The 14,874-nt window shown below is 36.9% G+C and overlaps 1 protein-coding gene across 3 annotated transcripts in view; it reads right to left on the bottom strand.

The window, feature by feature from the left end:
• ISX (intestine specific homeobox) overlaps positions 1–7,730 on the bottom strand; it is a 31,775-nt gene extending 24,045 nt beyond the window's left edge. For 2 of the 3 annotated variants that reach the window (XM_063308736.1, XM_063308735.1), the window contains exon 1: positions 6,645–7,730. In XM_063308736.1, coding sequence (XP_063164806.1) covers positions 6,645–6,825 — 181 coding nt within the window. In that variant the 5' untranslated portion in view covers positions 6,826–7,730. The remainder of the gene's footprint in view (positions 1–6,644) is intronic. The other variant, XM_063308738.1, reaches the window with a different exon arrangement.
• Positions 7,731–14,874: the final 7,144 nt, after the last annotated feature.

Below are 14,874 nucleotides of genomic sequence, written 5' to 3'. Positions count from 1 at the left end.
TTAAAAATGGCAATTCTAATAAATTAGAGTGACCATAGAACATGCAAACATCCTGAAATTTTTCCCATATGACCCTCCAAATCTTTCTCACATTATTAAGATACCAGTCTCTTCAATATTTTTAGTCACTTACTTCTATGGGTTATAAAAATAAGTAAGAAGTTAACCCTGTTGAAATCCTTAGAATGGCCTCTCTGAGGAAAAGTGGGAAGTGGAACAGGTAAAAGATGAGATGTTAAGAATGGGAAAATGGGGGTGAGAAAAGGGCTTTGGAGGCAGAATGATATTTTCTTTGGTAAATGTAGCATTTGACTTCCAGTAATGGTGACATTTTAGCTTGGTGCAGGCTGAGAGAACTGTTAATAATCGATTGAGAAATGGCTTCAAGGTTTGGTTCAAACTGCCTCAACATCTACATATGCAGTAAGATGCCGGGAGAAAATGTAAGTAATATAGGTGAATTCACTTTAGGCAAAATTATTTCACAGAAAGGTTAATGACTGATAGCCAGATGCAAAATGTGGGGCCATAGTTCTTCGGTAAAGAGTTAAGAGTAGACCTTTTGAGATAGAGAAGCTATTTGAAGTAAGGCACGAGCATAAAACTTTAAGGGCTATTATACATATTCCAACTTTAAGGTGTACATTGAAAATTTTCTGTGGGCCTGCATAATAATATGAATGACAAACATCTCTCATAATGTGATAGTGAGCTGCAAATGGCTGTAACCAAAGGCATATTTCACAGCAATATAGATGTCAAGCATCTAGCAGAAGAACTCAATTTATTGCTGAAGAGAACTTTGTTCTGATAGTTCACAAATTGCCTTCTAGAATCTCAGTTCTTGCATTAAGTATAAAGCATGAAGGGCAGAACCTAGCCAACCATGGCTGATTCTCCCCAACTAACCAAGGTCAAACCCAGGGCTATAGCTTAAACTGGGAAGTTGAAAAAATATCCCAGAGAAAGGCTGTGGCAAACTTCTTTCATGCTGTTGTCAGGAAAACTTCATGGAAGAAAAGTTGAGATTGACTCAAAGGAGACATTTAATATTATTTGATGCCTACAGCTGGTGTACCATCTAACTGACCTTGCTTGGCTGATCTTGAAAAATGAAGCAAGTTGGACCCATTTCATACTTGGATGGGAAACTACTGGGGCTCTAGGCTAGACTGGGATGTTGAAAAAAAAGCTTCCATGAAAAAGACAGCATCAAATCACTTCTGTATTGCTGCCAAGAAAACTAAATGATCTCATCTATGTAGTTATTAGAAGTTAACCCAGATCTGAGCATGTTTCTTTCTTTCTCTTTTAATGGGGGAAATATAAAGTATTTTATATTATGGCCCAAAGATCCAAGGTACCCTGGTTTAGGCTGCAACCTTGTTGTTGTTGTTGTTGTTGTTAAATATTAGAACATGGGTGGCCATCTCATTTGTGTCTCAAAGCATATTGAGAAGCTGCTAATGAAATTCAATGGCAGAATTTCAGCCACACAAATTAGAGCCTTGGTTCCAGAAAGGATGCTTGGGACAAAACTGCTTTTATTTACAGGAATATAATATGTATGTATGTATGTATCACCTGCCAACCTAGCAGTTCGAAAACATGCAAATGTGAGTAGATTAATAGGTACCGCTTTGGCGGGCAGGTAACGGCGTTCCGTGTAGTCATGCCGACCACATGACCACGGAAGTGTCTACGGACAAATGCCGACTCTTCGGCTTTGAAATGGAGATGAGCACTGCCCCCTAGAGTCGGACACGACTGGACTTAATGTCAAGGGAAACCTTTACCTTTACTATGTATGTACAGTATGTACTTTTTTACTTATTGCAGTTTGTATCAGGCCCGCAGCTAAGGTCTCTGTCACCTGGGGCAAACATGGATTCCGCACCCATTTTGGTGCCCCCCCCCCAGTGCTCATTTTGGTGCCTCCCCAGCGCGGCGCCCGGGGCACATACCCCACTTGCCCCCCCCCCCCAGTTGTGGCCCTGGTTTGTATGCTGCTCAATCCCACAAGACTCAAAGAGGTTTTGAATTATACTAGTAGAAGGATAGCCTTCTTCAGTGACTATTTTATTCTATCATTAAGATATATCACTGAAAAATAGTTGATACCAAAAATGCTTATACTTATTCTCCTGTGGCTTTTCAAATCTGTTCCTTGGACTGTAAGATTGCCAAAAGCCATTACTTGGAAATATTTGGTATCATAGTCTAATGCAGTGTTTCTTGACCTTTGCAACTTTAAGACGTGTGGACTTCAACTCCCAGAATTCCCCAGCCAGCCAGCCCAGAATTCTGGGAGTTGAAGTCTACACATCTGAAAGTTGCCAAGGTTGCAAAACACTGGTCTAATGTATCTAGAAGCTATGAGCTATTTATTATTTTCATTTATTTATTTCATTTATTTTTTATTTATGTATTTTTTATTTATGTATTTATTATTTTCATTTTCATCCTGCCTTTTTTTGGTCAACTCAAGGTAGCCTACATTCTTAATACTCCTTCTTCCTCCTATTTTCCCCTACAACAGCCATCTTGTGAGGTGGGTTGAGCTGAGAGAGAGCGACTGGCCCAAAGTCACCCAGCTGGGTTTCATGTTATAAGTTATCCTGAACGGCAGATACTTCACACTTACTCCAACTTGTTGTGGGAGCTTGCAAAAAGAAGGGCAAAAAATAATGGGAATTTTGTGAAGAAGCAGGTAAGTTTTTAGGTCTCATCAACTGTGATTAAGGAGTATTGTTTAGCTAATGGAGTGAGCTGTTTTTTTTTTAATTCTGGCTGGGCACAAATGGGGGTTCAATTAAGTAAATGCAAATTAATGCATATTGGTGCACCCCACTAATTTTTTGTATTCAAAACTCCATAACTGGAGTCTGAGCAGTCTGTAACTAACTAGGAAAAGGCCCCTGGGGGTCATAATGAATTATGGGTAACTCAGTAAAGATATCAACATAGGGTACAGCAGCAAATTCCATGCTATGGATCTCCAGGAAAGTGATGGAAAGTACAAAGGACAACAAATCAGTGGTGTTAAGGCATCTGGAATGCAGCATATTGTTCTAGTCATCACATTTGAAAAAGAATATAATAGAGCTAGAAAAAAGCAGAAGAGGACACCTGCCTTATGAGAAAAGTCTAGAAAATTTGAGACTCTTCAGCATAGAAAAGAAAAAGAGACTGAGAGGGGACAAGATTATTCATGTCATGGACATTTTACAGGGATAACTTTTTATCTTTCTTGGACCAGTGAAGGCATCCAATGAAGTTTTCCAATGAAGCTGATAGGAAAGAGATTTAGAACAGCTAAAAAGAAAGTAATTCTTAACACAATACATAATTAACCTATGGAATTCATTACCCATGAGAAATGGTGGTAATCATGAGCTTGGATGGTTTTAAAAGGGGAGTTAGATAAATTCATGGAAGACAGGCTTATCAAGGGATATTAGTCCTGGATTCTCAATATCCTGTCCAGGCTAGGGAAAGCATGCCTCTGAATTGCAGAGGAACAATAGCTGGAGAGAGGCATGTCTCTGTTTTCTTCTTGTTATCATCCAAAGGGCAACTCTGAGAAACCAAATGTTGGACTAAGATAGGACTGTTCAAGTGCCTAGATGACAGTGGATGTAATCAACAATTAAACAATACTAGCATTGTTTGTTTTTAGAGAAGGTGACAAATGTTTGAAGAATAGAGAGTTAAATGAATGATTGTATAAAATTACCATGAGTGTTTCTTAATGGCTATGGATGTTTTCCCTGCCTTGGGCACTTTTCAACCAGAAGAGCATGGCCATTGCTCAGAATTCTGGGAATTGAAACCTGCATATCAGGAAGCAACCCGGTACTCCAGCTTGGGGAAAGTTGGAGTATGGTCTATCCCACACATCTCTTCCACTTTTAGAATTTAATTGCATTCTAGAACTTCAAAGCATGGGAAGTGTTGGGGGAAGGAGATATGCAGCCTAATTTAAATAATGGAAAACTGCACTGTTTATTTTCAATATTTTTGAAGTGATTTTAAAATGGGCTTGAAATATCTATGGTGTCCTTCTTCAACTGACATCTTCCTAAAATGTTGGAATGTGATTTCTATTATTACCACGTAATGCATCTGTTGGGAAAGAGATGTGTCTGCTTCCCATTCCCAACAGTGTCAGTAACAATGCACATTTTGCAGAAGTAGAATTTAATTGTATATATTTCTTTTCTTGTGGCATGAAGGTAATTCACACTGTTCCCTTAACAATACAAGCTTTTACATAGCTATCAGGAGTTTGGGGACTCAGGTTTACTTTCATTAGAAAATTGGCATTTTACAGCTTGTTTAGCCAGTATTGTAGTATAGTGCTTTGTGCACGTAAAGTGTTGTGTCAGAACAAGCACAGCAGTTTCAAGTACATCTTCAGTTCTGGGGATTAGTTCAGACTTTCCAGTTTAGTTGCTACAATGTTTATACGCTATCTCATAAAGAATGTGCAACTGCTTCTCTATGTGTGCCTGTTGGCTATGGGCTCTTCAAGAGACTAACACTTGTGCAATTTCTACATGACATGAAGTGGTTTGAACTTTCAGATTTCAAATCAGCCCATAATGAGAAGATACAATATCAGACCCCATCCCCTTCTGCTTTCTATTCCTTCCTGTTTCATCCTGTGGAAACTAAGCATGTTTTGCCTAGGATAATGTAGGGGAAGTACGTTATCAAGAGTGTCTGATGGCACTCTTGAAATACCTAAAAGTGTGTCAACTGAAGGTCAGCATCTATTCTCAATTGTCTCAGAAGGCAGGAATAATGGACTTAAGCTTCAGGAAGAACTATTTAACCATGGAACCAGTTGTCTAGGGAGGGGGTGGACTTCAATCAGAAGTTGGACAGCTATGTATTGGAGATGTATTTTAATACATCTATGTTTTATGTATTACCTGCCAAGTAGTTGCTTCATTTTGTAGGGTTCCCATATTACTTAATGAAAAGCATGGCAAAACAATGGAGCTATTTGCATGTGATCTCTCTTTCATGAGAGATGTTAAAAGAAAACTGAATTGTTACATTGTTTTAGAAGTTACCATTATGGATGGCTATTTAAATTTTATAGTGAAAGGTAAATAGCTATCTGAACTTGCATTTTATCCCCATCCCACATCAATCTGGGCGTGCCAGACCATTCTGTTTCCTCTTTGTAAGATTGTATTGGGCTTTTTGCATATGGCCAATAAATAGATCTCTATTGAGAGATAAATGGATCAATTTATGTTCTAGGTATGAGGGTGAATTGATCTATTTCTGGGGTATATCTATTTTTACTCAAGATTCTTCTATCCTGTTTCTGCATTCAGTAATGTATTTTTTAAAATTTAAATATGCATATACATTTTATAGATAAATATATATATATTTAAATAAGTACTTTTGAATATATGTTATTTCAAGATATACCTGTATATTGGATTTATATATGAATTTCCTCTACATATACATTTAAAACATTTTTTTGAGGCAGGTTTAAGCTACATACAGCATTGTAACATCTAAAGGTGTAAAAGTTGATGGATAGCTATATTCTAATCTCTGTATTGTTCCAGCACTTTCTGGTCAAGTTATTTTGTACTGAAATTTGCAATGATCACATTCCACACGTTGGACTATCCAGTTTCCTCTATACCAGCTTCTTCCAAGCTAGTGTCTTCTGCATGTCTGGAACTGCAACACTGACCATCTCTGACCATTAATCATGCTGGGGCAAATGGAAGTTTTGGATGGGTAAATGGTGTTACATGTTAAACAGAGGAAACCACAAGCAATTAAGTCAATCCTCATATAACTAATAGAAGTATTCACTATGTTAAATAAGGGAATTCTCTCTACAAGTTATTAGTATGGATTTTTTTTTAAAGCTGCATATTGACAGATCTAGGAAACATGTTCTGAGATCAAAAACACCACGTTATTATTATTATTATCATCATCATCAATACTGCCTCACAAACACTTCTGCCACAAACCTATCAGAGGGCCTTTTTTGTCATTTGTACAGCAACAAACTAACATGTTTAAAGCTCTGGATGTGACATTAGGACATAACCCTTTAAAGAAAGGATATCATAAACCCAATTCGTTCAAATTTAGCCTAGAAAAAATATGATAGCAAATTGTCCTTAAAAAGAAAAGGGCATACGGCACTTAAAAAAAAAAGTTTGCATTTTGCCCTACTTTAAGCTTACACACACACACACACACACACAAACACATATATCCTGGATAAAAACACCTACTGAATTTCTCACCATTGTGTTTTTATTAAGAGTATAACATATCTGTCTATTAAAATAAAAAATAAAAAACAGGAAAGCAAATCTGGCAATTTATGGCACCACTTTTTATATGGAAAATATACTTTAATTCCATTTTATTGTGCCCAGAATGTTATACATTATATTCCTAATGTACCATAAAGCAAGCTTAAAGTTTTCATAGAAGTCAGATGTTGAAAAACATTAAGAACCATGCTGAAATATGAATTCAATACATTTTAGGTTGGTGTATTTTTTTAAAAAATCAACTTAAAAATCATGCAAAGGCATAAGAGAGTGAAGGTTCGTATGTGTCATAAACTAGAACAAATTTCCTACCTTTACACCTGTCCAAAAGTGGCTTAGAACTGAAGTTTTGAGCTACTTCAGGTTGGCTATTGCAGGCCATCGTGTTGTGGAGGCAAGCCTCAGTAGATGGATTTTTTAAGATTGCTTCTATAGAAAAAGACAAAATAGGCTTCTCCTTCTTGTCACATTCCTTGGAGCAGTTCATCTTCATTCCACCATAGTAAACAAAATATTTTTGGTATATGTCATATTCTTTTGGCCGTTCATTTTATGCAAGGAAAAGGCAAGTAGATGTTGATTTTCTCTACTTCCTGAGTTCTATCCAAACAATCAAAAGACCAAACAAGAAGAAAAAAGTCCACTTCCCTCTTGGAAATTCTCCACAAAGTTTAGAAATCTTCTTAATTCATGAGCAATAATTTTATGCTGAATTGAAATAAGTGTGTTCAGCTTCACCTATATTAAAATGTGCCCTCTCTTCACAGTTTAAAAAGTTTTAAGCATCTTCATAGATTCATTTTCTCATCTTAATTCCAAGAGGAGAAGTGTCTTTCTTTGGAGATTCAGGATCTTCCCTGAAAGGCCCATCAAATAAATGCTTGCTATTATGTGGTTACGAAAGAACGTCCAAATTATTATTTTCTGTTTTTGCTTTCTGAAGGCAATCTGCATACAAATGTCAGTATTTTCTTTTTGGACCAATAGAATTTTAGAAACAGTCTAGCTAAATAATATTTTTCATCATCAATATTGGCATTTGAAAACCTTGAATATAAAAAAACAAAGCTTGTTTAGAACTATACTGGTTGTTCCTTTCTGCAAATCTTAGGGAATGATCCCTAAAGTTTTAAGAGTTTGTTGCCTTGTGAACAATCTTTCATAAAATGGCAACAGCAATAAAATCAAGGACGCCTGAGGGGGGGAAAAATCTTGCTTTTCCCTAGAAGAACAGATCTGGTTAGGAAATATCCCAACAGTTAATGTTAGAGATCCATTAGAAAGAACTTGAGAGGTCCACCTTTTCTCCCATTCCTTCTAATTGCTCTTCTTTAAATTTAGTTAAGGATATATTTTTATAACCCTTTTTTAAAAAAGTGTAAATTCTCCAGAATTTTTTTCCTTACCTTCAAATGTTACCTTTCTAACTCCCTTTCCTTTGCTGCTATTCACTCTCTTTATCCTGTGATTTTTATCCTGTGACAGACAATACCTTATTTGCCCAATTACCTGACCACTGCTGAGTTGATATCCCATCATATGATTCTTTGTAAAGCTTGGGCTGAAATTACTGTGTAACCAGATGGCAATAAAACACACCTGATAAGATGAAAGACAGTTGGCTTTTTCCAAGGACTATGAAATTATTGTGCAGGAAAAGAAATAAATATATTATAGTCCAGGTATAATAGAATGTTTATAACTATACAACTGTAAAATACTTTGTATGTTTACTCCAAACTGGTTCCAATGTGTTCAGTGGACCTTATTTATAGATAAATATGCACAAGATTGCAACCAGACTATGTAATCTCATATATGTCAGTTCACTGAATCAGAAGAAGCTGCCTTATGCTGAGTTTGAACCTTTGTCTAACTACTAAGCTTTTACACAGGGTGAGTGGAACATTGCCTGCCAGATGTTGCCCGTAGATGTTGGGAATCATAGCTCAGCAACATTCTACCTCAGGACTATAAAAACTGGAAGCAAAGGACTTCCACAAATCTATGTGGAGATGCCAGACACTTAACCTGGGACTTCTTGAAATGGAAACATGTTTTGCCATGTGTTCCTCCCTGAAGCCTGTAATCCTATAAACATGTTCCTAAATCTAAGCCTAATTTTATATAATGGGCCTTACAGCTGAATAAAAGTCTTTATTCTCTGAATGCAGTCCTTATCAAAACTCCAGCTAGGAGATAAATTGAGTTATTGTGTTAGTCATCTTGAAGTTGATAATTGAAGAAGAATTGATCCTTTACCACAAAGCTGTTGCAGGTGGTGAATAGTTAAAAGAAAAGGGAGGGAGAGTGAAAGAGGGTAGTTACCTTACTTTTTTTTAAGTTGAGGGGAAAAGACTTCTGCTTACTGGTAGCAAGTTCTCATCCTAGAAATGGTCAGGGATTGTATTTCCTGAAGGAGGAGGGGAAAGAACAAGAAGCCATATATGCTCTGAGTAACCATAGTCTAGTCTAAAAGTTCAAAGTGGAATAGCAGTGATTGCTTTGTTTTCTAGGAGGTAGTTGATGCTGTTTCTCTTTTTCTTTAGAAAAGAAGCAAAAACCTCCCACCTTCTGAGTGAGTACATGGACAGCTTTGTTTTTGTTTTGTTTTTATGAAGAAGAGACAGAAACTCCTTGGCTACATTCTGCAAGTGAAAACAATTATTCCTGCCCACCCCTCAGTAAGATAATCATAGTTCTTGCTAAAAAGAGTTTGCTTTTCTAGCAGTAGTGATGAGGGAGAGGATTATTGATTTAGACCAGAGTTTCTCAACCTTGGCAGTTTGAAGATGTGTGGACTTCAAATCCCAGAATTCCCCAGTCAGCATGCTAGCTGGGGAATTCTGGGAGTTGAAGTCCACACATCTTCAAGTTGCTAAGGTTGAGCAACACTGATTTAGACACATCCACTAGTTTTGCACAAGACCCCTCTCTAGGTGATGAGATGTAGGATAATCGTGCATTCTGCTTAAGGGGCTGTTCAGTCCAAGTCTGGTTGAAAAAGAAAAGCCTACTGATGGAGAGCAGAGACCAACACTTGGTGGTAGTATCTGGCTTAATGGCCACTATATTGAGATATACTGTGCTTTATTTAAACTCTAATAATTACTTCTAAATATGCAAATTAGCATATGCACTCTGCAAAGTCCCTCTTTCTTCAGCCAGCCCTATCATTGGAAAGAAGAGACTGCAGAGATGGCTAAGAGATTTCCCCACCCTACACTATAAGATTTATAATGTGGATTTACTCTCCTTTGTAGTATATATTTGCTTTTTAGGGTTTTTTTTTTTTATGATTCTTGACCTCTTGCAAAAGGCCAAGGATAATAAGCATACAGTCTAGGGCCCTTAGTTTATCTGTATCAATGCTTCTTTTGATGTCTACCATGCTGCTTTTATCACATTCCTTTGGGAGACAAAAGTAACTCACTCTTAGTTATAGGTAACCGAAAGTGGCTTGTACTGCAATCTTAATTCACAAGACACTGCCACGTGGGTTAGATTTGCTGATGAAATGTTCAACCTGACAGAGCAGAATTGTTCCAGAAGACAGGACAAGAAACAATGTGTGTAAATTACAAGGCAATAGATCTCAGCTGGACACCCAGAAAAAAATCCTAATAGTAAGTGTCATTCAGCAGTGTTTAAATAAAGGCTGGATGGCCATCTGTCAGGGACACTGTAGTCACTGCACTAGTCAGGTTGGATTAGATGATCTTTAAGATCCACCCAAATCTACATTCTATGATTCTATTAGAAGTAATCTTAGAGGCCATCTATTCTAACCTCCTGCTCAAAGCCAAATGGGATCTGTAATGCAGAATGAATTGACAGCATTGCTGACCAATGGCCATCCAGCCTCTATTTAAACATCTGTAGTAGAGGAGGGACTATTGTTGCTCCAGGTAGTTGAACTCATCTTGCTATTAAGGGACCAAAACGTGCTTCCTTACAATCCTTTCTGTTCCTTGTTTCTAGAACAAGTCTGCTATATTTCTTTCTGCATAACGGTCCTTTTCAAAGATCGCCATTAAGTCTTCCTTTAGTATTTATTTATTTATCTTCATTTTTCTCTAGTCTAGATAAAGAAGAGCAAAACCTTCCTCAATCTTGTACACTCTGCCAGATGTGATGGACTACAGCTGTTATCATCTGCAGCTACCATGAATTCAGGCAAAGATGATGGGATTTGTAACATGAAACATTGTAACATGAAGGACTGTATGGAGAAACCAGCAGAAGGAAGGAAGAAAGGAAATTATAAGCTAAGTTGTCCCATGCTGTAGGACATTCTTTCCATTACTCTGAGCATGGAGCTCAGAAAGAAGAGAATGCTTGCAAGAGTTTCAGGTGCATTCTAAACTGATGGGGAAAATCCAGTGATTTAAACACTACATTTTCTAGAAGAAAAGATGCATTTTCCTCTGTTATACCTGCAAGCCTATAGCTTACCCTAAAATAAAAAGAGCTGCATGTTAAATAAGGCCAAGAACATCAGCTTTTCCCACCTGGTTGCCCCAATCTCCTCCACCCCATGTGTAGTCTTAGACTCCCACAATTTTTGACAACATGTTTGTACAGAAGTTGAACTCTACATACTTGGAGGATGCCCAGGTTGGGCAAAGCTGTCCTATGTGAATAATCTATATTTATTTAAGGTAAAGAAGGAAACCCTTTTGCTACAACATGTTCCCAGTTGCCCTTTGTTGGCACTGAAAAGGGAAAAGTCCTTAACTTCATGCTTCATAGGTTGATAAAATGATGAGAATCTATCATTAAGAAAGCTAGGCTTATCAACTCTGCTTATCAGTTTACAGGAGAAATGGCAATGTCCTGCATTTCCATGGAATCCAAGAAGCTAGCTGTTTTCTCAGCTTAAAATAAATGCAGAAAGGAAGCACTGCAATTCTTCTGTTTAGTGTGAAATATTTCTGCTACCTACAACTTGAATGGGGTCCAGAGGTTTTTTTTTTAATTGCTTTGAGAATTGTAGGAGTTCAGTGGGTGACTATTCTTTGAAGAATGAAAAACATACATATATATCTTTCAGTCGGCACAGGCATTGATGAATGAGAAACATACTAAATTAAAGCAAATTTTCTGAAGCTGAGCTAATTAATTTTCTTTGATGAAATATTTTTCCTGAATTATTTTTTTGGTTTAACTTTCTCATCCCTCTCTTTGAAAAAAAATGAATTGCAGAAATTCCTCCAAATGTTCTGTACTATTATTATTATTATTATTATTATTAACTTTGTTGCAGTTGCCATTTTCCTATTATGCCTCAGGTCTCACAGATAGGCAAGTCATTATGGGGAATATAAAACAGAGGCCAGGCTACTTACACCAATGTCACTGCCCCTTGAAGTACCACTTAAAGCAAATAAACCTGGAGGAAAAGAAGAGAAAGTTGTATGAGATATGGGAGATTCCTATGATAGAAGCTACTGATAGCTTTTCATAAAATAAGAGGTTAGAATTCCAGCTTTGGAACTTCCATGTCATATGTAGTTCAACATTTGATAACTGGACTGTCTCATCCTGCTGGTTTTAATGTTGTACCTAGGGCCATTTCTTTGAACTTTCACAAATTTAAGAGTTAGCAAAAATCTCCTAGATAACTCGTTCAGCCTTCCTTGGGAATTTATTACTCCCATTGTCTCTGTTAATGTCCTAATGTGCCTGTAATTTAGAAATATTAATAGAATGCCACAGTGGGTTTAAACCTATAACATTTATCATGCTCTTTATGGAATATTTATTATCAATTGACATTTAAGACAGTCATGTATTCCATCGAAGTGAAATGGCCTCAGAAACCTATTGCTTCAAGATAAAATAATAATTTTGTGAGAAAGATAAAGAGAAATGGGGAAGGAGGGAGAAAAAGATTAAATAATTCAAGTCTAACTTGCATTGATTATACAGTATTGGTAATGGGTTTTGTAACAACATCAGCTGGTGGTTGATAGAGTTTAATTTATGTTTGGAGTTAGTGACAATTGTTTTATTATCTTCACTCTTTAGCAAAGGGTAAATAGAAAGCGAAACCATTTGATTTTAGGTTCTTGCTTCATACTTGTCACCCAATGTGCATCCTATATACAAAATGCCACTTTGTGTAACCACTCTTTTAAGAGGCATTCTTTGGTAATCAGACCTTGTTCTATTGATGGAATGTATGTTAATGTGGGACTATGTTGAACTTTAGAAAATACTTGTTGAAATGGAAAGGATTCTGAACTCTCTATGGCTGGATATATTTTTGAGTATATTCTCCACTGCAAGCAGTAAACCCATCTTCACATAATAAATTCAAGATCTATTGATTCATTCCCAACACAGGCTCTTCACTCTTCCATTAACAATCTAAAATAGAAAGGGCATATGCTTGACAATTGCACTGTGCAGTGTGCCAATGCTTGGAACATTGTAAACACTTGAGCAAAGTGAAACATTTCTTGAGAATATGTATAAGCTCATATTTAAATAACTTCATTTAGAAAGTTTCTTCAGACTAACTCTTCATACTTGTTTTATTTTTTAAGAACTGTTGGGGGAAAGTTAAGCTAATGCAAGGGCTCATCCTTGATAAGGAGGTACATTGGAACTGAATAAGGATCTTTCACATTCTATGGAAAAAAGCAGATGGCTTGTATGCCAGCATTTCCCAAGTAAGATTGAAGAAAAATGCCTAAAATTCTAAACAGCCACAAACTGTCAGTGGTGACAATACTGAGGAAAAAAATGGGCCAAAGGAAGAAGGTACCTGCTCACATTTTAGCCACTTCAATCTAATGGTATTGAGTAGTTGTTTACAAAATATGGATTGGGCACATGATAACCAGCCATCTCCAATCACATCTGCCATGAATCTCACCATGTTGGAAATACTTCTTTCACATTGTTTTCGACAGGGAATGCTAGACTAAGCACAGAAATCACAACTGGTCTTTCAGGAACAGTAAAAGGAAATCCTTCTTTATAGCATTCATAATTAAAGATGGGAATTGCTACCATAAGATGTGGAGATAGTCACCAGTTTAGATAGTTTTAAAAGGGAATTAGAACAATTTTTTGTGGATTGGGCTGTCCATGGCTGTTAGTAGTTAAAATATGCAGGTAACATACCTTAAACACAAATTATGCTTATGAGTTATCACCACCTGCTCATATTTGTAAGGTTCTTGAATGTACTTGGTTATCCCCTGCATGACAGAGAATGGTGGTCATGGTGCCCTTGACTTGAGGAAGGAGGGATCTTCTTATGTTCCTAAATGGCATAGAGATTATAGAACTCGATAATAGCTCCACTGGTTCAATTTTTCTCACTAAGTGTTAACATCTTCTGGTTAACCACCTTATAAAGAGATGGAGTGAAAGAAGCTGGAGCAAGAATGGTTGCTGCTTGTGCTTCAGCACAGTGGCTCAAAAATTATTAATGTTTTACATAAATAGTACTATGTAAATTGTAGCTGTCAAAGCCAATCTCAGGTGCAGTAAATAACGATGTAGTCCATTAGTTCAAATCTAATGACTAGAGCACTTGAAAGCCTCTAAATGGTTAGAGATGGAGGGAGCACACGTTGAGGAGTTATAATAGAATGTGGCTCCCTGGCATGTGCCCAGATCCAGTTTCCTTCACAGCTTTGAAAATCAGTATGGTGCTGTGGATAAAGCACTCTCTTTGGGCACGGAAATCCTAGATTCAGATCAAGTGTGCCTGTTGCCTATGGGTAGGCACTATTTACTGACATTACCCTCCTCACATGCTTCTGTCCATCACAGCTGTGCAATGGCAACAGGGCTTATGCTTTGGGGTAACTATGTTAGTTTGCTATAGTGAAACAAATGAAAGGTGTTAAGGAATAAGAAAGATGTAACGACATGTTTATAACATAAGCTTTTAGACCTCAGCTCACTTGAGAGTTATTCTAAGCTGACTGGGGTATGTGCATATAGCTGTACAGTGGAAAAGGTAATGAGTGGTATCATTATGGAACTATGCAACATTGAATATGTGATTATTATGTTGAGGTATAATTGAATATTAGGTGCAAATTGCATCCACTTGCAACAGCAATAATTGGTGAGTGCAGTGTAAAGAAGATTGTATTATGTTGAATAAAACTTGTAGTCGGACAGGATACTTTTGTCTTTATTTAGGTCTAAATAGTTACAATCAGTGTTTAGCAGTTCCACATGAAGTCTCACTTTAAATTTTCTTTTTAAGGAATGTCTTGTTCACACTGCAGCTGAGGCTATAATCTTTCATATGTATGACATGACAGTGCATTTAGGAGTGGCAGGTGGCTTAATATTTCATTTCCAAATTTAGTAAATACATCAGCATTTCTAGTCTCTGCCAAGTGGTGTCTTGAACATCAGCCTGGTGAGCTACCCATAAAACAACAACAACAACAAAAATACCAATCCATTGATATCCGGCAAAAAAATGTGTGAGAAATGTGTATACTGAAGCCCAAATCAAAGGAAATTGGTATCACAGAAATCATCATCATCATCATCATCATCATCA

This window comes from Candoia aspera, chromosome 7 (assembly GCF_035149785.1).
Source record: "Candoia aspera isolate rCanAsp1 chromosome 7, rCanAsp1.hap2, whole genome shotgun sequence".
Lineage (NCBI taxonomy): Eukaryota > Metazoa > Chordata > Lepidosauria > Squamata > Boidae > Candoia > Candoia aspera.
This window is presented reverse-complemented; position numbering and strand designations above follow the sequence as displayed.